Genomic DNA, 27,218 nt, shown 5'->3' with positions numbered 1-27,218 from the left:
TGTGTCTATATATGTGTGTGTGTGTATGTATATGCCTGCAGAGGTATAACAAAAGCTATTTTATTTTGTCTCTATATTGGTTAATATTTGGTCTTCCAAAAGCAAAGCTAATTTCTAATATTTTTCATGCTTTGTTCTCTTGGTCTTGTTTTCTCCTTTTTAATATGAAGAAAAAGCGCATAAAGAAAAAGGTGAGGCTTCTAAGACTTCTAAAAGCAGACTGTAGGAATTTGGATGGGTTTTGCGTGTCTTAGCTCTTTGTGTTAGCTTTCTAGAAATGCAGCAACTTTGTCTTCAACTCTTAGAAATGGATTTAAGTTTGGGTTGCTTTTTGTGCAGAATGAGCAATTGCGTCAGGATGTGGTTGACTATCAGAGGCAAATAGATTCTCAAAAAGAAGCAATTCCATTACGAAGAGGAGAGGTATCTGATTACACATCACAGCTGTCCAAAAGAAGCTCTGAACTTGTCCAGTATTTGGATGAAATTCAGGTAAGAATCTATGCATTCTATTGAGTAGCTATTGGAATTTTACTGACCATAGTGTCTGTCATGACACTACATCAATTTACAGATAAAGTCATGTGGAGTAAGGGAATTCATAATAAGGATTCAGTCATACATACAATCTGCATCCCTGAATTTGGTAGAGGTAATGAAGTTACTGATGGGGAGAGAGATTTGTCTTACTTGCTGTTTGGGTTTGTTGAAATTGATAACCTAGAGAAGAAATACTCTATTCTGTGCTAATTTTGAATAAGACTTTCCAGTTCTTATTCAGGTTTTAAAACAGGCACTTTCTAAAAGCAGTTTTTTCTTTATCTTTTGCAGAATTTGACTGAAGCTAATGAGAAGTTGGAGATTCAAAACCAAGAAATGAGGAAAAACCTTGAGGAATCAGTGCAAGAAATGGAGAAGATGACTGATGAATATAGCAAAATGAAACTAATTGTGCAACAGTCTGATATTATTATGGATGAGTTAAGAAAAGAGAAAGATCGATACAAATTTCAAGTAAGAAATGACTCATCATTTAGTATAATTCTTTTTTAGGTTTCTACTCTGTTTTCATATTTTAGCTTAAGTTAAAACTTTCTGTCTATGCAGTTAAAACCTTACACTCCTCTAAAGTAATGCTCTTTAAAAATAATGTGATCTTTGAATATGGTACAGATTTTAAAATTTTACTGCAGACCACAAATTTTTTTTTTTGTATAGTATGTTAGTCATGCACTGTTCTCAAAAGTTATTCCCTTGCTGTTGTAACTCAGATCTCTTAAGTTTTGTATCCTTGATTTAGTGTGTTTGTACATAATATATATATTAGTTCCAAACCTTTTTGTAATATGATGTTCATCCAAATGGCATGTCTAGGTTCAGGATCTTTCAGACCAGTTGAAAGCAAAGAATGAGGAAGATGATCCACTCATGGCAGCTGTAAATGCAAAAGTTGAAGAATGGAAGGTATTTTTTAGTACTTTTAAAATCCTTTCTAGGAATTCCTTCAAGTGTTCTGATGGTATTTTATCTTCTTTTCAGAAAATCTTAGCTTCAAAAGATGATGAACTGCTAGATTATCAGCAAATGTTACTTAACTTGGAAGAGAAAATGAAAATGCTCCAACTTGATGTAGACAGAAACAGTATACTGTCCCTTCAGCAGGTACAGTTCATGTGAGACATTGCACACATAGAAATCACCATTAACTACATATGCTATTGACTAAATATGTATTTAATCTTTCATAGTTTGCAAATACAAAATACTTAATTTTGAGAATTAAGAGACAGGTTGATTCATTGCACTGCAAAGTTAGCTTAATAGACATTGTACAAAGGAAACTTCTCTGTATGTATGTGTGTATGACCTGAACTCTTAGTAGCTGACTCTATTAATTTCATATTACTCTATTATGTAGTGTTTCTAAAATATGGCTTTAGCTTCCACTAAATTTGTTAGTTAAGGAACGGTCTTACCTAGTACATTATTTTTTGTGTTCATTTACCTCATCTTGTTAATTCTGTGGTTCATCATATGACAGAACTGTCTAAATTTGTGTATCTCTCATATTCAGGCAAAATTACATAGCTCTTCATGATTCTGAATGTCTCTACTTTCTTAAAAAACATAACCTCCTCCCCGTCCCCCCAAAATAATGGCCCATTAGGAATCCTGAAATAGTCTCTATGGAAAGCATACTCTCTGATTCCAGGATGATTTCCTGCCTTGCTTCAAGTTTTTTAAGCAAATGTGTAATGGCATTTATGTTACATTTTGGGTTCTTGTAAACTGAGCAGTATGGTGAGATATATTTATGTCATCTTCCAAACCTGATGACAGATAGCTTCTCAAGAGAAAAACACTCTAAATTACAAACCAGCCTTAAGTATCAGAAGAGGAAAGCAGCTGAAAGTAACTTTGATAGGCAGTTGTTTGGTTTAGCTGATTATATGGCTGTAGAGGTTGCTTTTGGGGGGGGGGGGGCTGGGGGAAGGAGGGGACATTATTGGCATGGCATTTTGAAATGTTTGTGTAAATCAGCATGTATTTTAAGCAGATATTTAAAAATTAATCAAGTTACTGCTCAGGTTTTTGCTCAAAATGGACTGAGCTTGCTATCCTTCAACGTGTGTTCATATTCTAATGGGTTGTATCTAGGTTTTTACAACTTTGCTAAGCTCTGTACTTTTAGGTTTCAAATGTGGTTATATTTGTAAGAAATTCTGTAAGTTGTTTTTCAGAGCATTGGTATAAAGTAAGGACCTTGAGATTTTTGTGGTTTTTATTATTAAAATATTATTATTTTACATTTTATTATTATTAATTCCTGTAAATTTTGAAGTATCATTTTTATCTTTTAGCACTTTTTATTACTCACAGAAAAAGTAACGTTAAGATTTCTGTGTTGTTTCTGAAGTTCATGTACAAGTACAGAAATAGGGTAGTATACACAGAAGTCACTTCCCCAGTCTGTATGTACCTATGAATGTATATGCATCCAAAACAAGGTAGGATATGAATTTTGAAAAGTTAGATGACTTGCTGAAAGGCTGTCTGCAATTTATGTGTCATGTATGATGGATTGTTAGTCCTTGCTATCTTGAACTTGTGTCTCTTAGTTCCCAATGCAATTGTTTATGAGGAAGTTGCCAAGAAACCTGTATTATCCAAAACTTTTCTTCTAACACTGGCAAACTCTGAGAGTATTGTTTCTATTTAAAGTCATTATGCTAAAATGCTGCTTATTTTTCTGTGTTTGAGTGCTTTATTTTTACTTTCTTTTTTATTTTTCCTGCTTTGCATTTATATACCAAACTTCTAGATAATATCTGAACTCTCTGTTGTAAGTATATTTTATGTTCTATAAATTGTTTTGTATTAGCTACATGTAATTTCTTCATTTCCCATGTGGTGTTCTTCATTGGTAGTTTGCCTGTGAGTAAAGAAGGATCCTTTAATGGAGTTTCTTTTTTTTTTTTGTATGCATAGGGTGTGCAAGAGCGAGATGCTCAGATAAGATTGCTCACTGAGCAAGTTGAACAGTATACCAAAGAAATGGAGAAAAATGCATTCCTTATTGAGAAATTAAAAGATGATCTCCAAAAAGATAAAGGTAACATGACTGTTTTGTATTAATGTCAAAATCAGGAAAATCAGAAACCACAAATTTACCTTACATGATTTATTTTTTTAGAAATACAGGAAAAAAATTTGCAGTATTTGAGTAATTTTTTTAGGTCTCTGATATTTTTTCTTAGTTTTCTTTTATTAAACATTCATGAAGAGTGTAAATTTTTCCAGATTACCTCAGTGGGCTTTATGGGTAAAAAAATTATACCTGATCTGTAAAAGTTAGAGCATAAAATATCTCAGCTCCATGAAGAATTGAAAGGGAGTAATAGTTTGCAATTCCAAATAAATTCTGATGTCCTTTCTGTGCACTCAGTTATGATAAATATTGTTTGAAGAAAATTTTAGGGGGAAGAGAGCCAAACCTCTTATATGTAGTGTCTTGTAATTTCTAATTAAAAAGAGCAGGAAATGAAAATCTCCTTTATAATGTTTTCTGAAGTGTTTCTGTCTTGATTAACGGCAGATAGCAAGAATTCCTAGTTGAATTATAAACATCAAAGCTTTTCTTTCCAGGTCACTCATCTCTTGCTCAGCAGAACCAAATTGGGGATATGCAAGAAAAGTTTAAAATGCTAGAAGAGAGAACTATGGAGGCTGAGAAATCAGCAGAATTGGCAGAAGCACATGCTAGAGAAAAAGACAAAGAGCTTGTTGACACTTTGAAAAGAATGAGAGACTATGAGCTGGTAAACAGTTTGTCAGAGTGGAGAGGGTATTAATCATATTTTTAGGAGATTGTTTTGTTCTCCCATATTTATTTAATTGATCTAAATAAAACTTAAATAAATAAATTTGGTGCCCTTCCCCTTCGTTCTTCCCTTCCCTATTGAACAGTAATTGAATGCTCAAGATACAATTCTTCAAATGATCATGTAGTTGGAGGACTCACTTTTGAAATATGCAGGCTCCTCTGTAGTCAGGGACAGATGTACAGGATCTGCTTTCTATTCAGTAACTATTTTCACTAAGCATAGTACAGAAGAGTGATAGAGGTTGAAAAATATTTTTTCTTGTCTGTGTAATGATGAAAGAAAGATTCATTATCTATTTTAGTACGTCTTCTATTGGTTGTTTAGTTCTTACTTCCTGTTATTCCCTGTTTTTTACAGGGAATATATGGCTTGGAAGAAGCTGTTGCTGAAATCAAAGATTTAAGAAAGCAAGTCAAAATACGAGAACATGAGATTGAGTCATTAATTAAGGAAGTCAATAAACTTGGACTTAAAATAAATGACCTTCTTGATGAGAATGAAGAACTCAGAGAGCGCTTAGGTATGCTATATCCAGTACATGTTCAATTATTTGTTGTGTAAAAATTGAAATAGGATTCTGTAATGGTAATTTTTTACTGTGCTAAGTCACTGGAAATAGCTGGTTATGTTCTGCTAATATTTCCAAGTAGTTTTAATTATTTTGGACAAACTGCATTAATGAACTCGGCTTACAGGTTCCTTTGAGTGAACAAAGTAGGAGAGTAGGTTCTCCACTATTTTTTTGTTTTGATTCCTCTTCAGTCATGCATTGCCTAATAAACTTCATAATATGGCATCTGGAAACCATAGTGTCCTGAAGTTGTAAAGCTAGATGAAACACACAGAGAAAACTTCTGATAGGCTTCTTTTTAAATAGAAGAATTTAAATGTAAATAAATTTAATTTTAGGTGCCACTTTATTTTATTTTGGGTTTTGAGTAACTGTGGTAAATTAAGCTTTCTTCTGTTCTTAATACATGGAGTGTAAGATGTGTGTTTATGTTATATAGATAGTTATATATTTTTATAGATAGTTGAGAATACAATCAACTACCCACAAATTATTTTTTTAACTCTACTTCTCTAGTTAGGTTCTTACATAAATCAACTTCATTAACTACCATTAATCTTCCTCCTTAATAAATGACTGTGATCTGTTTTCTTGTAGGTCTTGAGCCAAAGACAATGATTGATTTAAATGAATTCAGAAACAGCAAAGCACTGAAGCAGCAGCAATATAGAGCTGAAAACCAGATTCTTTTGCAAGAGGTAAGTGATAAATTCTATTTTTGTGTAAAAGCTACGTAATAAAAATGCATTTGAACAAAATGGAATACTGATTTGTGAATAATAATATGCAGATTGAAAGACTAGAAGAGGAAAGAATTGAACTGAAAAAACACATTCGTAAGTTGGCTCAGGAGAAAGGAAGAAGAGTTGCAACATTAGGTAGGATGTTTTTGATATACACTGTCATTTCAAAAAGATTCTGCTTATACATAAACATAAAAATTCTGTTTATAGTTAATGTAGCTATGTTGTACTTGCTCATTTGTTTAAATTAGAGGGCTTAATACGTTGCATTGAATCTGTAGGGAGAGGTGAGTGGTTTTGGATTTCCTGATCTTACAGCCCAGTATCTTCTTGAGTTGTGATGACTTGTAATGCACCTCTGGGCCTTCTGTCTTTGCTTTACAATAGATGTAGGATCATCTTCCCAAAATTTCCAGTAAATCAACATAATTCGTGTGTTCCAAAATTCTTAAAATTTCAATTCCATTCCACTCATGGTACCATAATGCTCAGATGGAAAGGCAGAAAACTAGAACTCAGATACAATAAATGGAGTGTATTCTTTTGGTTGAAGACCAGTTAAAATTTCCTAATAATTTATTACTTTTACATCTGCTTGCATTAGGATTGGATGCTGATAATATGTCAATGACTGATAGCTTTACTGAAGAGAAGGAAAAGAATACGAGGAAGTTGGATTTCTTGAACAGACATGACATTGCTGAAGTAGAAGCAAAAGTAGGTTCATTAAGCAAGTTTATGAACGTTTCTTGTATTTCTCTTTCAATGACTAAAACCACCTATTTTGTAAATACTTGTTAAAATACTTATCTAGGGGCTTTTATTAACTGCTTTTAAAAAATCCTAAAATGAATAATTTGTCATATTTTTAGAAGACAAGTGAATATTCTATATTTTTTGTAAATACTTGCTAGCAGCTCATGTAATGTGCAATGGAGAAACACACTTGCAGATGGAATAGCACCAGCTGAAGTTCTGAAGACAGAAAAATAAAGCTGAAAACAGAAAGGCTGTGGGAAAAACTTGTGGCATACACGAGAATTCAGATCACTTGGAAAAAACCAGTTTTTCAGTTCATTTAGGTGCTAAGTCTATGAGATAGAGTGGCAACTAGTTAATCACAAGTGTAATTTTGAAACTCTTGGTGTTTTCATATGTAGAGCTACAACTTGCAAGGCCCCACAGACTTCTGTTTTGTTCCAGACCACTATTCCAGCTGCTGCATGACCCAAGAGTACATATTTCGCTATGGACAGTGTTACATGGCATACACCTCATGTAACTATTCCAGTGAATCCATTTCTGTTCCTATTTAGGCGAGAAATCAGTATGTGCATGGGGAAATTTTCATGAATGCCTATTTTGAATTTGAAAAAGTCTGGGAATAAAATATTAAACTGCTAAAATTAGATTCTGTGGTTGTTTTTTTAGAATGAATATCTTGCAACTGAATTACGTGAGAGAGAGAGAGACTTGGAGAAGAACAGGACTGTAATGGCCAAATTTCAATCTAAATGTGAGTTGCAGCCTGTTTTAAAACTAGGGAACATTATCAGATACCTATAGATAGTTTGCTAATTTAGTTGTTCTGTTTCTGTAATTGTGATCATAAATATCTGACTTGTAAAAAAAATCTTGTGTTTATATTAGTGTATATCCTTGTGTCTATGTGTAAATATACATTTGTGGTGTTACCAAAGCAGTGATAGTACATGAAACATAGTTTATTCACACTAAATACTTTAAAATGTTATCTCTCATGTTTTTCCTTATTGATTCAGACCTAGTAAAGTCTTTAGGTGTGTGAGTAATCCCACTTGTAACAATTATACAACTTGTGTAGCTGTAGGGATTTTCTGGCTGAAAGGAAGTATTGGGGAATTAGAGCCACTTGCTGCTTACATATATATCTATGTTAGCTGAAGTGCACTGTTTAAAAACACAGGAATAAAATAAATTCTAATTTCTTCTGGATAAGAAGCTTTATTTTTTTCCCCAGAAAATGTGAATTCTTAAAATTATTTTTGAATTTCAAAATAGACTTGGTGAAACTACTCAAGTTTTTGCAGCTCCCTCCTGGGTGTTCAGGATGAGTAGCAATATTGTTTGAATGCAGAAAATGTCCTGACAGGTTTATTGTGGTTTTTTCAGTTTTCAGACTTCTCATTTTTGCTGGAAATTGGAATTTTATTGAGAAACTACAGGGGGTAGGAGTCTAGAGACTCCTTGACAGCCACATAATTTAAATGCTCCTTTTTTCTTATTCTGGAGAAGGAATTCAGGCAATTCTTAGATACTTCATTGTTACACCCAGACATTTCCAACACAGTTGTGTTTCTGAGCTGGTAAAAATCAGGCTACTAAAGAAGTTTAAAATGAAGTAAACATTGAAGACTGGAAAATTCAGTAAAGTTACTTGTGTCCCATGAAGCTTTTTTTTTTTGATATATCATCACATATTTCATCTCCCAGATATTCCTACCAGCTCTTGATTTTCATTTCATAATTGCTTATGCCTGTGCATGTATAACATGAACATTCTTTTAATGTTTCAAATCAACAAGAATCATGATGAAATGTCCTAGGAAACCTTAAATCATTTTTTCAGTGCTTTTTGACTGATTTAAACTTTTATTGCAGTAAAAGAGTTATCAGAAGAGAATAAACAACTTGAACAAGGAATGAAAGAAATATTGCAAGCCATCAAGGAAATGCAGAAGGATTCTAGTATGAAGGGAGGAGAAACAGCCTTAATAATCCCTAGTCTGGATCGCTTAGTTCATGTAAGCTTGCCTTCTAAAATATTATTTAGCTTTGTAGGATTTATAGGAATAACATGTTATGTTTTTTGCTGATTTCATGTACTCTAAACTTGAGGGCTCCAGTTTACTCTGAAAAAATTAAAGCTTTTCTACACTTTTTCTTTATTATGTTAATTAACTGTTTACTGCATTAGGCAATGGAGTCAAAGAATTCAGAGGGCATCTTTGATGCTAGTGTACACTTGAAAGCCCAGGTTGACCAGCTTACAGGACGAAATGAGGAATTGAGACAGGAGCTAAAAGAGACTCAGAAGGAAGCAACAAGTTTGTCTAATCAGCTGGCAAGTGCCAATGAAAAGGTACATAATTTATTTTATATAGTTTATTTCCAACTTCAAAAGTGGCTGTTCTGATAATTTAGAACAATCCACATGATCTATAAGACACTGAATTCAGCTTATTGAACGATGTCATTGTACAAATCAAACTGAAATTTATGTAGTGGACCAACTAATTTGTCCTTTTTAACTTCAGATCTTAACTCTTCTTAATGTTACTTTATCCTTGCAATATTAAATCATGTTAAACACCAAGCATGCCTGTCTTCTGGGGAGAGCTGTGGCCAAAAAAGCTCACAGATCTATTTCTTCAAAAAAGCCAGGAGTCTTACATTTTTTATTTATAAATATGTAACAGAAATTCAGTGATTGAAACGATGAGTCGTTCTTTAAAGTCTTATATCTTGTTTTAAGTTGTACAATTTATTCTGTGGAATGGTTCTTCCAGGGAAGGAATGATGAATGAAATAATTTCTTACAAGAAGCTGAATTTAAATTTGCCTTTTTTCACAGCTTTGGTGATAAACTAATCCTCTAAAATAGTGTTAGAAAACCAGAGAGCTTTTAAATTAAATGAAAAGGCAAAGATTTGATTAGAAAAAACTGTCAAATAACCACTGCAATAATTCTTTCCATAACTTAATCTTACTAAAGGAGTAGGAATGCACCGTGTTTCAAACAATTGGAATAAAACTGTGATTATATGTGTAGTTGCCCTGATTGCTGGGGTAATTTGATAAATTTGGATTAATGTATTATGCATTTATTGATTTATGAAATCATAGCATTTTTAAAGGATATTTTAGGGAGTATTAAAGTGTTTTAGAATATAAGTGAAATTATTAGGTTCTTAATAACAACTGATGTAGCAGTATATTTTTCATCATTTTTTTAAATCAAATAGCAAGAGCTACTTCTTTATGAGAGTTTTGTATCCTGTCTTTAGATTGAACAAATGAAAAAGGAAATTTGCTTACTACATCAGTCAGAAGGTGCCAATATTGTCTTCCAAACAGTGAATCTTCCAGAAGGAATGGCTCCTTCCAGTGTTAATACAATTAATTCTCTGAATGAATATATAATACATCTTACACAGGTAACTCATATATTCCTTGAAATAAAGAGTATTTGTAACATGTATCTAATTCCTTTCAAGTCCAGTAGAATGCCATGTATGGACATGAGAGATGTCTCCAACATTATTTTGGTGTTCTAACATCTACTAAACCCTTTGGGATATTCTGTAATTTAAAGTTGTAAGTATTGTGCTGTGCTGTAAGCCTGAAAGGTAATAGCTAACTAAATGGACAGCAATTCAGATTTTTTTATGTTTTAAATCTGAATTTTGATCTAAATATTTGCCCACTCTTCCTTCTACTTCCACAGTTGCACTCTTTCTATGAGAACCTCTCTCTTACTGCTGTCTGGATTCCACACCTGAGTCTGCATGTGCAAATCCTACCTGAACAGTTTTTCCCTATAGAGCCAAGGTCTCTAGTCATTTACTATATGATTTTTCATTCCGTTATTTGTCAGAAATACATCGACAATTGTAGATAAAAGCATGAATACATTGAAACCAATTCCAGTGATTCCCATGGGAAGCCTAGGAAACAGGCATATTGTAATGAAGAATGATTTCAGAATTGGAGTAAGAAAAGAAAAGGAAGTTATCTTTTTATTATTGTTAATTTATCTTTTTATGTCTTTGATCATTTTTTCATTTTTTCATTAGAAAATATTTCTTCAACTCTGTGTGCTTATAAAGTAGAAGAGTATTTGAGAAAATGAGAGGAAAAAGCCCCTTGCCAGTTAGACATTTAGTTTTCTTTGTGAGCTAGCTACAAGTCATAGTGTTTTGAACTTTGAGGACTGAAACTGCAGTGCAGGCTTTGTGTTCTCTTTCACACCAATAAATGTGAATGCTGAAGCTCATTGGATTTTTTCATCTGTTGCTTCTAAAGAAAATGCATATTTCATATTCATAGTTCACGCAGTTCATGGCAGAAGCATCTATCATGAAAACACAAAGGACTGCCATTTTAATTAAATTGCTAGTTTCATGTTTAAAACTTACATTAATAATATATGTATTTTTATTTGGAAAATAATAACTAGGAACTGGAAAACAAAGAAAAGTTGCTTAAACAATTAGAAGATGCAGTGGAGGACTACAAGCGAAAATTTGCAGTAATTCGTCATCAACAAGGCTTGCTGTATAAAGAATATCAAAGGTATTGCTCTCTTTTCTGAATTATGAAAGTTCAATTATCTTAATATTTAACAGTCTTGAAACAAGATTTGCTACTGTGGTGAATTTCTTTGGTTAATGTAATAAATGTGCCATGTTTGGATATGGACTCCATGCATTTTCTTTAGTCCTGTAAAGATTCAGAAAACCGTCTTCTGTTGGACTCTTCTCATTTTGCATGTTCTATCATGAAGATTTCATTGTGCTTTCTACATCTGATATCTTACATTTACTAGAACCTGGTATGATGGTTATTAGCCTCATTTTCTTTTGCTTTCAAGTATGCGTTCTCATAGGTTTTTGGGAGTGGAGAGGAGGGGAGGGAAAAAAGGAAACTGCTGTCCAAATACAGTCAGAGATCTCTGAAAATTTCAGGTTGTCAGGATTTTGTGGTTGCTTTTCTTTTGGACTCCTTTTATATGCTTCAGTGAACCTAAATTCCATATAATTATTCTTACGGTCAAAAAAATTGAAAAGATATTTTCATCTGTTGGGAGGATAGGGATGATTAAGATAATTTGGATTTTTCAATTAACAAACTATTGGTTGGATACTCTCTGGATTGGGATGAACATCCAGATGGCTTCTGGAATAAGGGTTTAACTTTTCAGAAACTTCTGTTTGTTCTTTGAATCAGTTAAGATTCCCAGACAATGTTATTTTTTTTTAGGCATAAAAGAGACAGTTTTTATTGAAGGCTGTAATATACTGCCTCATTTACTACTAGGTGAGATTTCTCCAATATCCAATGGGGATAAAATGATGATTCAAGGTTTTTTCTCTAACGCTGGTACAGATTGAAGTTATGAAAGGAGATTCTTTGACTTGACATCCCATTAAATTGACTTGCAAAGAATTTTCTTTAATTCTCCTCCATTTTGCTCCATTATTTAAGAAACTTAGATACCTCTTTGGAGAGAAAATGCCACTTCTAAAATACCCTTGATGAACCATTTTTTGAACTAAGGAACTTCCTTATTAGACATGTATGAAAGATCATAGTTGGTTTTTTTTCTCCCAAAAATATAAATAAAAATGGACAGAGGAGAGTAGTTTGCGCCTAAGTGAAGCTTAATTAGCTCAATCTTTTTATGTTTTGGGTGTGGTTTTCACTGAAAAAACAATGCTGGGAAATTACATCCTTTAAGCATCAATAATATACATTTGAAGAACAAATAAGATACTGAAGAATTATTTTCATCATTTAACCAGCTGTAGGCTAAACAGAGGATATTGTTTTTCAGTAATCCAGCTACAATTTATCATGTGCTTTTCAAATTATCTTACTGCTGAAAGTAAGTACCTTAGTTTGCAATATTTTGGAATTGCTTTTGAAGTACAGTTTTAAAATTATCAGCTCTTTCATTATAATAAATTAAAATTTGGTACTGTTTTAGTCAAAAAGAAAACTGGCAAAAAGAATCAGAAAATATTAAAAAGGAAATGAAAAAACTGGAAGAGCAAAAAGAAGAGGATGCTATGAAGATAAAGGCATATTCTGTAAGTAATTTTGTTACTTTCAATTTTCAAAAATATTTTAGGACACAGAACAGAGGTTTTAATACACTACTCTTGTTTATTAGCTGGGGAAAATGTGTACACACACCTCTTGTGCCTGTCCCAGGGTGCTGTGTATGAATGGGGGTGCTCCAGTGTTGCGTGTACCTGTTGGCCTTCCTGCAGTCTGCTAATCCATGCACTGGTGAGAAACCACCCCAAGAGGTCACATCACTCACCTGATGAGGTGTGGGCCCTTAATTGTTCCACTTAGTACCCCCAGACCATTATCTGGAGTGCTGAGGTGTGGTGTCCACCAGGGAAGATACAGGGACATTGGAGAGGCTTCTGAAGCTGAGCTAGGTTATGAGTGCTGCATTATAACCCTTTCTGCCTTTGCTGTTAGAAGTTTTAATGCTTTTTTAATGCCAGTTTTCAAGCTGACAACTTCAAATAAAGAAGTCTCTAATTTTATGGTTACCCTTCAGTCTGGTTAATGGTTATCTTTCTCTTCAACATTATCAGTTTTGAGAAAATGCCTTCTAAGGCAGGTATTCTGTTCACACCCACTCTTTACAGCCACGCTGCTCCCTGAACAGCAGTTGTTACCCAGGCTGTTTGACTGGGAGGAGGTGCATGCAAACAAGCCCTTGGAAAACACATTGGTTTACACTAAGAATTAAGGTTATTACTTTCAGTCGTGTCATTATATATAGCTGTTAATGTATATGAATCAGTGTTTCAGAAAAACAGGAAGCAATTCATCTTTTTACACATGCATGCAAACACGTGTGTCACACATACACATAAATGTTACTATGGAAGGAATCCTGTGGTTTTTTACTTTACAAGTACAGGTTTGATCTTCGAAGTAGAAGAGTATTAGGGTTTGTTTGGAGCCACAGGACTTCTATTTTGTTTAGAAAGTTGTTCCAATGCAATTTTTTATTCTAGTATAAATGGGAGGACTGATGAGAGTGAATGCAGAGAACCATTCTTGTTCTAAATTGTGAAAGTGTCAGCATTAATTAAAATTCCAGTTAGTCAGTCAAATGTACTTAGCTACTGGTTTTGAGAATTCATCTTTTTCTTAGAATACTGTATGTTTGAGCATATGTTGTGTGTGTGTACATATTTTATTAGCAAAAAGAAATTATTTCAGACAAATTAATGGAATTTTTCCACCTAGATTAAAAAATACACAAAAGATCTTGTGTATGTAGTTGTGCTTTACCATACTTATGTACAAAGGTCTTGTTTTAAAAAATTGTTTTACAGAATTTACTTGATGCACTTCAGATGGATCCTGATGAAGCAAAGAAAGTACTTGCAGAAAATAATAGAAAAATAACTGTTTTACGAGTTAATGAAAAATCACTAACAAGGCAGTGTACCACTTTACTTGAAATGGAGCGGCACCTCAGAAAAGAAAATGATAAACTAAAGGGTGAAATAACAGATATGGAGACTGCAGTTACAGGGAAGATTGGAAACTTGCAGCGATTCAAGGTATAGTTTATGGCAGTAATAGCACATATTTTTTATTTTTACAGTTGGCAAAGAAATACCCTTTGGTTTTAAATGGAGTTATTACTAGTTTCTTGAATGCATTTTCCAAAAAGTTTTTAATTGGTGTTACAAATCTTGCAGAAATATTCTTTGTATTTATATAAGTACTGTGTCCTGGACAAGCTCAGTAAGTGGGTCCATGTGAATCTCATATTCACAGTGCAAGGTGCTGTACTTGGGTCAGGGCAACCCCTGGTACCAATCCAGGCTGGGGAATGAACACATGGAGAGCAGCCCTGCTGAGAAGGACTTGGGGGTGCTGGTGGATGGGAGGCTGGACATCACCCACCCATGTGCACTTGCAGCTTGGAAAGCCAAAACACATCCTGGGCTGCACCAGAAGCAGTGTGACTGCTGTGAGGAAAGGCTGAGAAAATTGGGATTATTCAGACTGGAAACAAGGACGCCTCTGTGGTGACCTAAATCTGGCCTTCCAGTATCTGGAGGGAGCCTACAAGAAATATGGAGAGAGACTTTTGGCAATGGTGTATGGTGACAGGACAAGGGGGACAGGCTTCAAACTGAAGGAGAGTAGATTTAGATTAGATATTAGGAAGAAATTCTTAGCTATGAGGGTGGTGAGCCCTGGCACAGGTTGCCCAGAGAAGTTGTGAATGCTCTGTCCCTGGAAGCATTCAAGGCCAGGTCAGATGGGGCTCTGAACAAGCTGGTCTAGTGGAAGGTGTCCCTGCCCATGGCAGAGTGGTTTGGAACTAGATGATCTTCAAGGTGCCCTTCCAACCCAAACCATTCTATGATTCTTTGATCATCATATGAAACTGAATCTTACCTTTTGGTCTTGCAGGTTTCAAGGGCCTGTATTCATTTTACAAGATACCTTTTGACAGTGCCTTGAGAGGCAACTGTTGATAAAATTACCCAGAGAGTTGGAATATCAGAGAAGTTTTGTCAATGTTTATTGCAGATGATTTTTGAAGATGAACAGTTATTTAGAAAAATAAACTAATATACAAAGCATTTTATTAAGTATTATTCTTTTTACATGGAGCAGTTTTATGTTTAAATTTCTAGATGACCTAGTAACCTATTGTGTTGATTATTTTCATAGGAAATGGCTAGCTTTAAGATTGCAGCTCTGCAAAAAGTGCTGGACAGTAGTGTGCCATTGTCTGAGCTAGAAGTGGCCAATAAGCAGTACAATGCATTAACTGCTAAATACAGAGAGATGTTACAGAAAGATAATTTGCTTGTGCAACGGACAACAAATATGGAACACACAGAGGTAATGTTTGTGTTACATTTTAACCCTAAGGGGAAAAAATGGGCAGACAGAAAAGCATTTCCTTTTGGTTCTTTGTTTATTTGTTTGTTTGTTCTTTAAACTAAGCTTTGGATGTGTTCTCTCAGAAATTACTTTTAGTTCTTTGATTACTAAAATGAGACAGGCGGGAGGAATGTTTGCTATCATCTTCAGTTTTGGAGGTCATTAGGAAAGTAGAATGGATGTAAACACTTTGAAAGCTTACTCTCAAAGTATGTGCTCTTACTACTTCCCAACTTTCCCAGGAATGAAATGTTTAGTTCCAAAAAGTGTAAAGCTTTTAATTTTACTTCCATAAAAGAAGCCAAGGATTGTTGATAATGTACTTGCAAAATATTGTAGATACTGCAAATATTTAACTCTTCTCGTAAAACTTTTATTCTGAAGTAGAAGGGAGTTTCTTCTCAAGAACTGTGAAGTTGGCTTCAAAGATATGTTACTACCTCCCACTTTTCATGGATGGTAAAGAATGAAGGACTCCTATGTCTATTTTATGGAATTTTGTGTGTATGAAAACTTGCATTACCTATTTCAGCAACTTCATAGAGCTAGAGAATAATATATCAACTAAAATGTGTCCAGAAAACTCAAACTGAAAATTAATATAAAGTATTTAATTTGTTTTATTGGTTAATGTGGAAATTTGTATTTCTATTTGGAGGAGTGAAAGAACATTTACAAAAGTAACATTTGCCATCATATTAGACGCCTAAAAGAACTAAAAGAAATGTGATATGTCTCAAAGAGGTATTAATGTGCAAGAGGAAGTATTCTTTGTGGGATGAAGTACTCCAGAAGTATTTCTTTCCCACTGTTAATGAGGTGCTCAGTATGACAAACAAAGATTTTCTCATCTAATTGTAGCTGCAGTAGGAATCTCAGTTGCTGGTAATAAATATTCACAGTATTCACTAGCTGTGACGGGAGGATACAGAGGACAAAGACTAATACTTTTACACTTTACAAATATATACACTTTACAAACATATAGTCTTCTGTTGCCATATATGTAGGTTAGGGGTTGCACACAAGTAAAGTCTGTTTATCTAAAAGATTTCATAGATACTAAAGATGAAATCTGCTACAATGAAATAGTTTGCTGTTATGTTGCAACTTTTCTGTCATATAGCGTGAGAATGAATCCCTGAAAGCACAGATATCTTCATTGAATAAGGAACTGGAGATCACAAAAGAAAAACTTCACACTGTAGAACAAGCTTGGGAGCAGATGACTAAACTGGGCAAGTATGAAAGTTATATTGCAACATCAAACACCAAATGGTACATCCTGTATAAAAGTAGTATTTTAAAATATTTTTAAAATGATGTGTCTTAAAATAATGAAAATAAAAAAAAAATAATAACTATTGTATGTCTTTCAGTAGTGATGTCCATTTTTGTGCTGAATTTTTTTGTTTGTAAATTTCATTTGACTAAAAGCAAGTTCAGTATTTTTCTAATAAAACTCTTCCACTTTGACTTTCTTGGGTTATTGGGTCAAGGGGTATTGGGTCTAGGGTTTAAAATCTTTTAACACAACATCACCTGAATTTTTTTTTCTTAATATTGTCTAACTTGATTGTCTGTCATGGTGTTTTGGAGTTTGTTAAGAAAGTGAGTTCATTTTGCTGGTTTCATGCCTTGCAACAAAGTATTCTTTCCTAATGGGTGGGGTTTCTTTCTATAGATTTCATTCCCATTATTCAGCCCTGTTTCTTTTACAGATTTTAAAATAAATTTCCTGAAGGTTTGCCAATTGTATTAAGCATAAGGTGAAAGGCTACATTAAAATAGCTATCAGTCTCAGTAACCATGGTTGCAGATACATGCATTGATAATTGATAGTAGTATTTTATTCAAATTGTATATTTTTCTAACATGTAGTAAGGCCAGATAACCATGCATCCAGATGTTGTGTTAAAGTTTACTTGACACAGATAAAGCAAGACTCCTTTTTGGTTTCATGGAGGAAATAATTTTCATAGTTGAATCAGTTTGTGTATGTCTAATTTAAATATTTTTTCTTGTAGGGGATGACAATGCCATGGACAAAGCCACAAAAGCAATAACCAACAGTGAGATTTTGTCCATTTCTAAAAAAATCACAATGTTGGAAATGAAGGAGCTAAATGAAAGACAGCGAGCAGAGCATTCACAACGAATGTATGAACACTTAAGGAGTACTGTAAAGCAAATAGAAGAGCGTAATTTTGAATTGGAAACAAAATTTGCTGAGGTAAATCTGCTGAGATTTAACAACCTAATTTGATACATCTTAAAAACATAATTTTGAGCTTTTCAAAAATGATTTATATCAATAATATCAATTTGTATCAATAAATGTGTATAAATAAACTTATGATGCAAAACATAGTTTTGTAGCCTTTAAGAGCTGCAATTTTGCATATGAGAGTCATGGGTAAAAATAGAACTAATTAATTTGTCAGTAGTTTATTTTAAAATTCTGTTTATAATACAACACATGATGAGCATCTTGACAGATAGTTTCCTAGTTTTGTCAGTGGTCTGCAAGAAAAAAGTCTATTCCAAAATTGTTATTTCTTTTGTCTAATCCATATGATCTCTTTTTCTTATAATTTTTTCATTATAATTACCAATTATTCAAAAAAAAGGTTAGAACTTTACATCACTTGTGCAAATGATAGGGTTGTGATTCTGTTACAGACTGGCTACATCCTATGCCACAAGTTTTCTATATTACAGATATAGAAGTCATATGCTATTGAAGCTGATGAAACTCAGTATTCCTGGCCTATCAGTCTTAAGCTTGTTAGATTTTTTTGTCCGCACTATTTGTTTTTGAATTTTCTGTAGACATTTATTTTTTACTAGCAGGAGACTTTATTATAGTTTCTACAATAAATTTATCTATGGGAATTGTACAGATTTGTTCTTGTGATGGTACTGGTCTATAATTTCAGCACAAGGGCTGAAAGAGAATAATTGATAGGAATGAAAACAGATTGTATTAATTTCCACTCCTTGTCCTTTGCTAGAGTGTAGTCTATTTTAGATTGCTGTTGGGTGACTCCCTGTTTCTCTGTTGTTTTAGTTATGTTTGTTACATGGTTTTGATTTGATTTAATCTGGGAGATGGAGTAACTGAAAGTGTATAAAGCTTTTCAGCAGCGGCATTGCTGAAGCCTTTTCTGATGGGATGGGTTCTTTTATTTCTATAAGGAATGCTTTAGGTGATGCACCCTAGTGTCACATTTTTCATATTCTCTTTTGTATATATTGTTTGTCTTGTGATACTTTTATACTTTAGGTCTGATGGTCTTCCTTCATTCTGAGTTGATGAATGCCTAATGCCATTCTTTATTACTAGTACCTCTGTATCCCTTTTTGCCCCATTTCTGTAGTTCCAGGACATACATTTTCTGTTTCATATACTCCTGTTGTCAGTATTTCCTAACCTGGTGTAATTGCTTTTTTTGTTTGAGAAAGAGATAACAAGATTGTACGGACGTAATTAATGAAAGCTGTAAGTACTACCAGTTTAAGAACTGATAACTAGAAGTCCACTATACATTTTTTAAGTCATAAATCAACTTCAGCATTCTACTTTTAGTTTTCCACATATATGAGGATACCCTGCACTTCTTTTTGTTTATTTAGGAAATCAGTTATTTTTTTAAGAAGAAGTGGTATCAGAATAATGGGCCACAACTGTATGTACTGATGTCCTGGGGACTTCTGTGTGTTAGGATTAAGATAGATTAAGATTATTTCTTTTAATGCTTTTTGGTTTGAATTGAAATATTGGTTACTCAGTATTTGATAATCAACTTGAAAAATCAGACTGCTCGAAAGAATGTCGTTTAATTAAGAAAGGATTTTTTAGAAGGAATAAAAGAACACAATATTATTGTCAGTCTTGGCATTTATAACCTCTGTTATAACCAATTCCAATATAAAAGACAGTATATAAATATATAACTGTTAATTTCCTAAAGTGTTTAAAGTCTTTTTTTAAATTTGTTTTTATTTTTCATTTTAGTTTAGGAGCAAGTTATGGCAGTAATGGTTTTAAGAAAAAAAATTCGCTAATGAAAATTGTATTTAGTTTAGAATCCTTTTCTGTGCCAAACTGTGTATCCATTGCTATGTGCATGGAATCCTGCAAACAAAAAAGATGTTTAACCAGAGAGTAAGGGAAACTGGGTTTTGAACACAACCTCATCACATCTTAACTGTGTTTTGTAATGACTGAAAAAGAAAAAATACTTTTGGTGCTGCTATTTCATTGCTGAGTTTGAGCAGTTATGTGCTTAGGATGCCATTTTGTTCATTTGTTTCTGGTTTTGATTTTTTTAAGCTCACCAAAATCAATCTTGAGGCACAGAAAGTGGAACAGGAATTAAGGGATGAACTGTCAAAGAGTGTAAGTAAGGCAGTAAGTGATGCAGATAGACGACAGATCATGGACCTAGAGAAGCGTGAGATGGAGCTCAAGATTGAAGTATCAAAGTAAGTCTTGCATTTATAAATTTTGAATTAAGTATATGTTCAGAAATATGTGAAAATTCAGGCATATTAGTCTCACATGATACATTACTTGTGAATAACTAACATGCAATTTTCAATGCCTGTATTTTTGAGTATATATACATGCCAAATTTAGGATTGAAAATGAAGCATTTAATTCCTGACTATAAAGAATGCAATTTGTTTCACTTTAATTTGAACAAGGAATTAAGTGCTGGCTGGGATAGATAGGGTAAGTGTGCAATTAGATACTTATACTAGTATTTTTACACTAATTAAAGTTGATTTTGTTTCTGTGCCACAACCCCCGTTCTGTACATGAAAACCTTGTAGAACTAATTGGAAAGCAGTTCTTTCTTTGAAAGACTCATATCTCAAACATTAAGGTACAGTAGGTGCGAAGATTTGCATTTACTTAGAAGAGATTAACTTTGCAGAAATTGGAGCTTTTTAGCTATGTTGGTCTGAACATTTGTCTTTGAGTAATTAATGTAATCCTGTTATATGCCTAAACCAGAAAAATCTATAGGGATACTCGCAGTGATTTTTGGCACTGCAAGTAAGTTTTACAAGTAAGTTTTATTAGATTTGGGGAAGCAGAGAAGGGAATTGAGAATGAAATGTTTTGAGCATTTATAAAATGTTGAGTGTTTATATCGTGAAGTAGGAGAGAAATAGAGGACAGAGATGATTAGGTCAGGTAAAAAACCCATGTCATTGTTTTCCTGGAGTAGGTTACTGCTAGCGAACTTCTGTATAGTGTATAAGAAAATGTCCTGTGAAAAAGTTGAGAGGCAACACAGAAGAATTTTCTTAAACAGAACTCTAAGTAGTAGAGAAGAGTTTGCTGAAAAGAATGAAATCCAAATATGTTTTGATATGAGGAAACATAACTTTTCTTAGTATCTTCTATGTAGAAAAACATAATAGGTTATTCACTGGTTTCAAGTGACACAATTCTCTTGTTTTCCCTGAAAGGTTAAGAGAACTGTCTGATGTAGCACGAACACAAGTTGAAGCTCTGGAGGCACGCCAGCAATACAGAGATAAAGAAGTGGAATATCTTAGAATGCAAATTTTAGATTATCAGGTAAAATTTAACCTTTATTAAAACTGCAGTTTGTATTCTTTTTTCCCTGGAGTGAGAAGAAATGAAGTAATTTTGCAATGAATTACAAAGCAGCAAAAGTATTTCAGAAGAATCTTAGCAAGCTAGTCCTTGTAGTGCCCATACCCTTTCAAAAAGTTCCATATTACATTAATTATTCCCTTCACTATTTACTCCATTCTAGCTGTGCAGCTATTACATATCCTGATCTTTTTCATATTGTTTACATACTATTCATTCTTGTATCATCAATAGCTCATGGTCAAGGAAAAACTCATGGTGAGGAAAGTCTAATCATTTTTCACAAGCAAGAAATTACTTGTAAATATTGAAGATTTGCAACAGGTTTACTATTTTGTTTTGTTATTAGCTAAAACAATTTATTGGAATTTGGTTTCACACTATGAAACGGTTTGAGACCTTAAATCCAACACTTGTGTCAGCTTTAACATTTTTATATTTTCTAAGTTTAGGTACATATTTCTTCCTCAGTTTCTGGTATTTTGGAAAGAGACCATTCTTAAGATCAGTATCTGAAAAGGTGTACTTCTAAAATGTGCCTGTAGAAACAATAGTGGAAAAATTAAAAGCCTGTTAGAGGCTGATTCTTACTCTTCTCTGTGGAATAATACACGCAATATATAACACATATATATAAAAAATAGCTTGTTTATAACATATGCATGTGTTAACATGTTCTGTGTTAAAATGAAAAATAAATTTGTTCTATCAATTTTGTTCTTAGGCGCAATCAGATGAAAAAGCAATTATTGCAAAACTGCATCAAGATATTGTAGCTCTTCAAGGTAGTGAATCTGTTGCCGTAGACCAGTTGGAGAAGTTTAAGTTGAAACTACAGAAGATGGAGATCCATAATCTACGTTTGGAGCAGAAGCTTGATGAGAGAGATCAAGCCTTATATTTTGCCCGACTTGAAGGAAGAAATAGAGCCAAACATCTACAACAGACGGTTCAATCCTTGCGGCGACAGTTTAGTGGTGCTCTGCCTTTAGCACAGCAAGAAAAATTCTCTAAAACAATGATTCAGCTACAGAATGACAAACTGAAGATCTTGGAAGAAGTTCAGTATGCCCAGCAGGAGCGTAGAAATGCAGAAAACAGAGCTTTAGAGCTGGAGTTGAAACTGAAAAGTTTAGAAGAATTAGTAAGTGCATTGAAGGATAGCAGAGGAGCTCAAAAGGTTTGTGATTTTGTAGCTTTGAATACTTTTCCTTATCTCATCTGCATTTAAATTCAGTTTCAGTTCAGTTTGTATTCTTAATATATGTTTTAATGTAAAACTTACTAATTTCAAAATACACTGTTAGAATATGACAGCTGTCATATTTTGTTTTTTGTAGAAATCAGGGCAGATATATGTAATTATCTTCTTTTGTGCCAAATTAAGGCACATAGGAACTAGACACTAACTTTAAGTGCAGTTACATTAAATTGAATTAAATTATGAATCTAATTAAATAATAAATTAAATACAGACTAGCATTTTGAAGTTTTGTCCCATGAGCTTGCAGTGAAATCTTCACTCCAGATCTGTGCCTTTTTAAAAAAAATCCAGAGGCAGTAATTTAGACAGCATGGTTAGAAATGCTCATGTAAATTCTGCTAGCATATTTTGCAACTGTAAGCAATGTCGCCCTGAAATCTTAAGAATGCTATCTCACTTCTCTTCAAGAGAACTGTATATTAGATATTATGATTATATCTGTTGTGACTAAAGTTGTCTGCATGTAAGCAATGCTTGTAATGCTCTGGGCATGTTATAGTTTTAAGTCAGTTTTCAAATATTTTTCTAGAGCATTTTGACAAAAGTATGTCTGTTATTTTTAGTACATGTACATTTTTTTGAATACGTACAGTTTTTAATGATTTTGAATTCTCTTGCTCTTTTAGAAAATACAAACCAAACTTCTTGCATACTTTTTTTTGTTCGTTCTGGACAGATACATAAGGTATAACTTGAATCACTTGAAAATTGTTTGCAATGCACTTTTGTCAGTGTAAGGGAAACCTTTTGCCTCTCCAGTTGGCTGCTGCACTTATCAGTCATTCCCCTTGCAGTTTCATACTCTTGTCATGCCTCCTCTCTCAAGACAAGTGAAGAAGCTTAAAAAGGCAGAGCACGTGTCTTCCAGTTAGTTTGAAAAGTTCCATCCTGCCTCAAAGCCAAAGAGTGAAGCCAAATCTAGTTGGCCTGGGGTAAATTATAATATACTCTGTGTTATTCATTACAAGGTAATTGTATGGCACATGAAAATGGAGGAACTGCATCTGCAGGAACTTAAACTCAGTCGAGAATTAGTCAAGCAAAAAGAAGAGGTGAAGTATTTGCGTAATATAATTTCTGAATATGAATGTACAATCAGTAATCTGGAAGAAGAAATTGTACAGCAGAACAAGGTATGTATTCCTGCATGCTATTGAAAAAATATACTATTCCTTATTTTACTAATTGATTTTCTAATAGCTTTTTAACACAAGTGTTTATATCTTGGTTTTATAATCCTTTTTTATAGCTCGTTTGAGTGTTTTACTTTTTGGTAACTTTTTTTTCAGTTGAAGTTTTCTATAAAATTCCCATTGCCTTCAATAAATAAACTAACTATTTTGTTACAGTTTCATGAAGAAAGGCAAATGGCTTGGGACCAGAGAGAAGTAGAACTGCAGCGCCAGTTAGACCAGTATGATCATCAACAAACTGAAATACTAAGCACAGCTTTAAAGGTACATGCACTAAAAGTAGGCACATAGGCATGTTTTTCAGAGCTGTCAGATTACATGAATATCAATTTTTCTGTGCAGTTTGAAGATGCTACAGGCTCAGTTCCAGACCCTAGTTTGCCAATCCCACAACAACTTGAGTTGGCTTTAAGAAAGATTCAGGAATATATTCAAACAATCCTGGAAACTAGGGCAACCTGCAGATCACTGGAGGAGGTAATTTAATGTATAAATTATAATTTAATGTGACAAAGTTTGTGTTTCCATATGCCTTTACTTTTTTTTCCCATGAAAAATATTCTTTTTAAAATGTCATTTAGACATGCATAACACTCGGAAAATGTAAATAATATAATCACACCATGAGCAAAATGAAATATTTTTTCCATTGGAAAAAATCATGCAGGAGAATTTTATAATGTTTTTATTAATCCATTTAGTAGGTTTTATTAATCCATTTAGTCTTTAGAATTTTTTAATGTTTTATTAATACATTTAGTCTTGCTATACAAAATTCAGTTGACTATGCATAGTTAAATTTAGCAAGTGCTACAAAATACTTTTATCTTGGGTTGTCAAATTGCTACTCTGCTTATGGTTCTTAAATAATTTGTAAAACACCAGCTTCTTAATTTGGTAGGACAAAAGGAGTTAAGTGTCATGTGCCAAGCAAATAATACATAAAGACACAGTAATGATATTCTAGGACGTTTTCATCTAATAGTAATCCCATACAGACAGATCCCAGTACAAAGTGTTTTGTGTTTATAAGTATATTTAGACAAATTTTTCTGGTACATTTCTTGAAAAGTGAGATTTTTTTCCAGTGTTTGAATTCTGGAAATGCAGAAATTGCCTTTTGTTGTAGAAATTGGAAGAAAAGGAGACCGCTCTGTGGAAAGCTGAACAAAATGTTATATCAAGAGACAAAGTTATAAATGAATTGAGACTTCGATTACCTGCAACATCAGGAGAGAAAATAATGTCTGAATTAAGCAAAGAAGAAGATGACCCAGAGTACCGTCATGCCATTAAAATTGCTCAGCAAACCATTGCAAATATGCAAGCAAGATTAAATCAAAAGGAGGAAGTGTTAAAAAGATACCAATATATGCTTGCCAAAGCAAGAGAGGTAGTTAAAACCTTTTTTCTGAAATTTCTTCGATTTTCAAGTTGTTTTAGTTGATTCTTTGTTTTCTCATTGCTAGTGAAATCTAAAAATAAAAGTTTCTGATCTCACACAGAACAGAGATAATTACTTACTTTACATGTAGAAAGTTCATATATAATTTTTTTGCTTTTTAGAATAGTAAGTTTACTTAGTCAAGAGGCTATGTATACAATGTCTGTCTAGGAATTAAAGTAGTATGACATGAAGAAAATTAAATTTCTGCTGATGTGGTTCTCAGTCTATTTTGTATATTTCTTTGGGATTTTTCAGTATTTGCATCTGGTAGTGAATTTGGGCAGTACAAGAAAAGTATACATTTATGTATAACATTCTTCTTAAAGCATATTTAAAACTAAAGCATTTTTTAAAGCATAAACAGTGTATCTAAGCATACTTTATATTATTGAAGCATAATTCATATTGTTTTTTCTTTATATCCATAAAGTGTATTTTAGAACATAAATGTTTTGTCAAAGAGGTACTTCAAGACCAGACATGCATTGGTTTTAGATCAGAAGCACATTTCCAAAGCAGACTTTTATCATCTTCACTTAGTGTACTTTGGTTAACACATGGAGCTATTTCTTTTGGGAGAAATCAAGGGGTTTTGTTTGGAAAACACCCAGAAGATGGAGTCTTAAAATGAGCCTGTTGTGCTCTGTGTGCTAGCATTCCATCCATGGGATCACATTATATTCCAAGGTACATAAACTCAAAATGTACCTGGTATGGATGTTACTGTCCATACTGATAGTCACAGTTGGTGAAGACCAGCACCAACTGTTTTGTTCTCCAGCTTCTGTGCTGTTACACCATACTACTTGCTGCTTAGTTTAAAACTGCAAGAGTTAATTTTTTTTTCTCCCAATAGTGTAAAAAGGAAAAAAGAAAATCATTGATTATAGCTAGAAGAAAAGAATTTAAAAATTTGCAGAATTAGAGGAAAATCTGCAGAGCATTATTGAGCAATGAGTGAACAAACAACTTGAAGGCATTGCAGTTTAATAACTTTATGTGATAATGTACATCACTAGAGTTTTATTTTGAACTACCAGGAACAAGAGGAAATAGCAAAGAAGCATGAGGAAGACATAAGAATTCTACACCAGAAGTTAGATTTGTACACTGAAAACTCCCTTAATAACTTCAAAGCGGCTGCTTTGGTGAGTCATGTATTTGTAGAATTTGTGAAGTTGTTCCTATATTTTTTGCTTTGTTGCTGGAAAGAACAGTTTGGCAGTCAAAAGTGAGTAATAACTGGTGACAGGAAAAATAAAATGGTGATTGATTTATAATTGTTGCTTTGTTTTTGAGAGATTTCACATGAGAGGCATTAGGAGCCAACTGTAAAAAAAACAGAGTTACGACCTCAGAATATATGGGCATTACCCATATCATCCTAATTTATGGAGAATGCTGGGGGAGATAGTTATATATTGCTTCCTATTCTTCTTTTCAGTGTATGGTTATATTAAGCTAATCCATTTCAATTCAAAATTCCTCTCTGGACCTTATGATAAGGTGAAGCTTGTATTCTGCTGTATTCTGTTGATCATTAGATGTACAAAGCTCTTTTCAAACCAGCCTGACCCATTTCTCTGTGAACTAAAAATCACATCTCAGTAAACAAATGATAGCTATTAATGCTTGATTATATTTAGGAATGAGTTAAAAATGCATCAGTAATGCTTATCTTTTGCTTAAAGCTTAAAATGTTTATCATTTGCATTTGTTGTGTTTTGCAGGAATTAGGGAAAAAGACTTCTATGTCCCTATCCAACAGCAAATATTTTCATCACTTAGAGCAAACTGTAGCAGAACAGGACAATTCTCTTGCTTCACTTATTGGAAAATTAAAGAAAACATCATCTGATTTGGAGAAACAAAAACAAATCACTATATTGAAAATCAATGAGTTTGAGACAATCAGAGCCCAGTAAGTTTTTTAACTATTAATATAATGCACATTGGAGTGGTTCAAATCAATTATGTGTTGCTGCTACAGGACTGATCTATCAAAAGGAACATGTCTTTGCTGACGTTAGGATTTAGCTGAAAAAGAAAATCCCAAAAGTGTTAGTAAAGTTGGCAATTGTGAGTTATTTTTAATCTCTAGCCCTTCACTGGGGCTAATACTGTGGCTTGGAAAAATGCTGTTTAGTTGTTAGCTTTATGCCATTTAATGAAAAAGAAAGTTGTTTCTAAGTTACTGCATTACTTGCTGGCTTGTGTTCTGTCATTTTTCTCCCCATGACACATCCATTTGGGTTTGCTGCTGAGCAAGTTTAAATTC

The 27,218-nt window shown here is 33.4% G+C and overlaps 1 protein-coding gene across 1 annotated transcript in view; it reads left to right on the top strand.

The window, feature by feature from the left end:
* The window catches only part of CEP290 (centrosomal protein 290), a 48,082-nt gene that overhangs the window by 4,951 nt on the left and 15,913 nt on the right, over nucleotides 1-27,218 (top strand). The window contains exons 9-37 of the mRNA XM_059471601.1: nucleotides 340-492; nucleotides 832-1,014; nucleotides 1,375-1,464; nucleotides 1,540-1,662; nucleotides 3,490-3,613; nucleotides 4,147-4,319; nucleotides 4,743-4,905; nucleotides 5,554-5,654; nucleotides 5,747-5,834; nucleotides 6,304-6,416; nucleotides 7,131-7,215; nucleotides 8,340-8,482; nucleotides 8,656-8,820; nucleotides 9,746-9,895; nucleotides 10,918-11,033; nucleotides 12,448-12,550; nucleotides 13,826-14,056; nucleotides 15,186-15,359; nucleotides 16,528-16,639; nucleotides 17,429-17,634; nucleotides 19,738-19,889; nucleotides 20,886-20,997; nucleotides 21,761-22,216; nucleotides 23,269-23,433; nucleotides 23,650-23,757; nucleotides 23,836-23,970; nucleotides 24,623-24,886; nucleotides 25,981-26,088; nucleotides 26,671-26,861. Of these exons, the coding sequence (XP_059327584.1) occupies nucleotides 340-492; nucleotides 832-1,014; nucleotides 1,375-1,464; nucleotides 1,540-1,662; nucleotides 3,490-3,613; nucleotides 4,147-4,319; nucleotides 4,743-4,905; nucleotides 5,554-5,654; nucleotides 5,747-5,834; nucleotides 6,304-6,416; nucleotides 7,131-7,215; nucleotides 8,340-8,482; nucleotides 8,656-8,820; nucleotides 9,746-9,895; nucleotides 10,918-11,033; nucleotides 12,448-12,550; nucleotides 13,826-14,056; nucleotides 15,186-15,359; nucleotides 16,528-16,639; nucleotides 17,429-17,634; nucleotides 19,738-19,889; nucleotides 20,886-20,997; nucleotides 21,761-22,216; nucleotides 23,269-23,433; nucleotides 23,650-23,757; nucleotides 23,836-23,970; nucleotides 24,623-24,886; nucleotides 25,981-26,088; nucleotides 26,671-26,861 (4,487 nt within the window). The remainder of the gene's footprint in view (nucleotides 1-339; nucleotides 493-831; nucleotides 1,015-1,374; nucleotides 1,465-1,539; nucleotides 1,663-3,489; nucleotides 3,614-4,146; nucleotides 4,320-4,742; nucleotides 4,906-5,553; nucleotides 5,655-5,746; nucleotides 5,835-6,303; nucleotides 6,417-7,130; nucleotides 7,216-8,339; nucleotides 8,483-8,655; nucleotides 8,821-9,745; nucleotides 9,896-10,917; nucleotides 11,034-12,447; nucleotides 12,551-13,825; nucleotides 14,057-15,185; nucleotides 15,360-16,527; nucleotides 16,640-17,428; nucleotides 17,635-19,737; nucleotides 19,890-20,885; nucleotides 20,998-21,760; nucleotides 22,217-23,268; nucleotides 23,434-23,649; nucleotides 23,758-23,835; nucleotides 23,971-24,622; nucleotides 24,887-25,980; nucleotides 26,089-26,670; nucleotides 26,862-27,218) is intronic.

Source organism: Ammospiza nelsoni, chromosome 5 (genome assembly GCF_027579445.1).
Source record: "Ammospiza nelsoni isolate bAmmNel1 chromosome 5, bAmmNel1.pri, whole genome shotgun sequence".
Classification (NCBI taxonomy): Eukaryota; Metazoa; Chordata; class Aves; order Passeriformes; family Passerellidae; genus Ammospiza; species Ammospiza nelsoni.
This window is presented reverse-complemented; position numbering and strand designations above follow the sequence as displayed.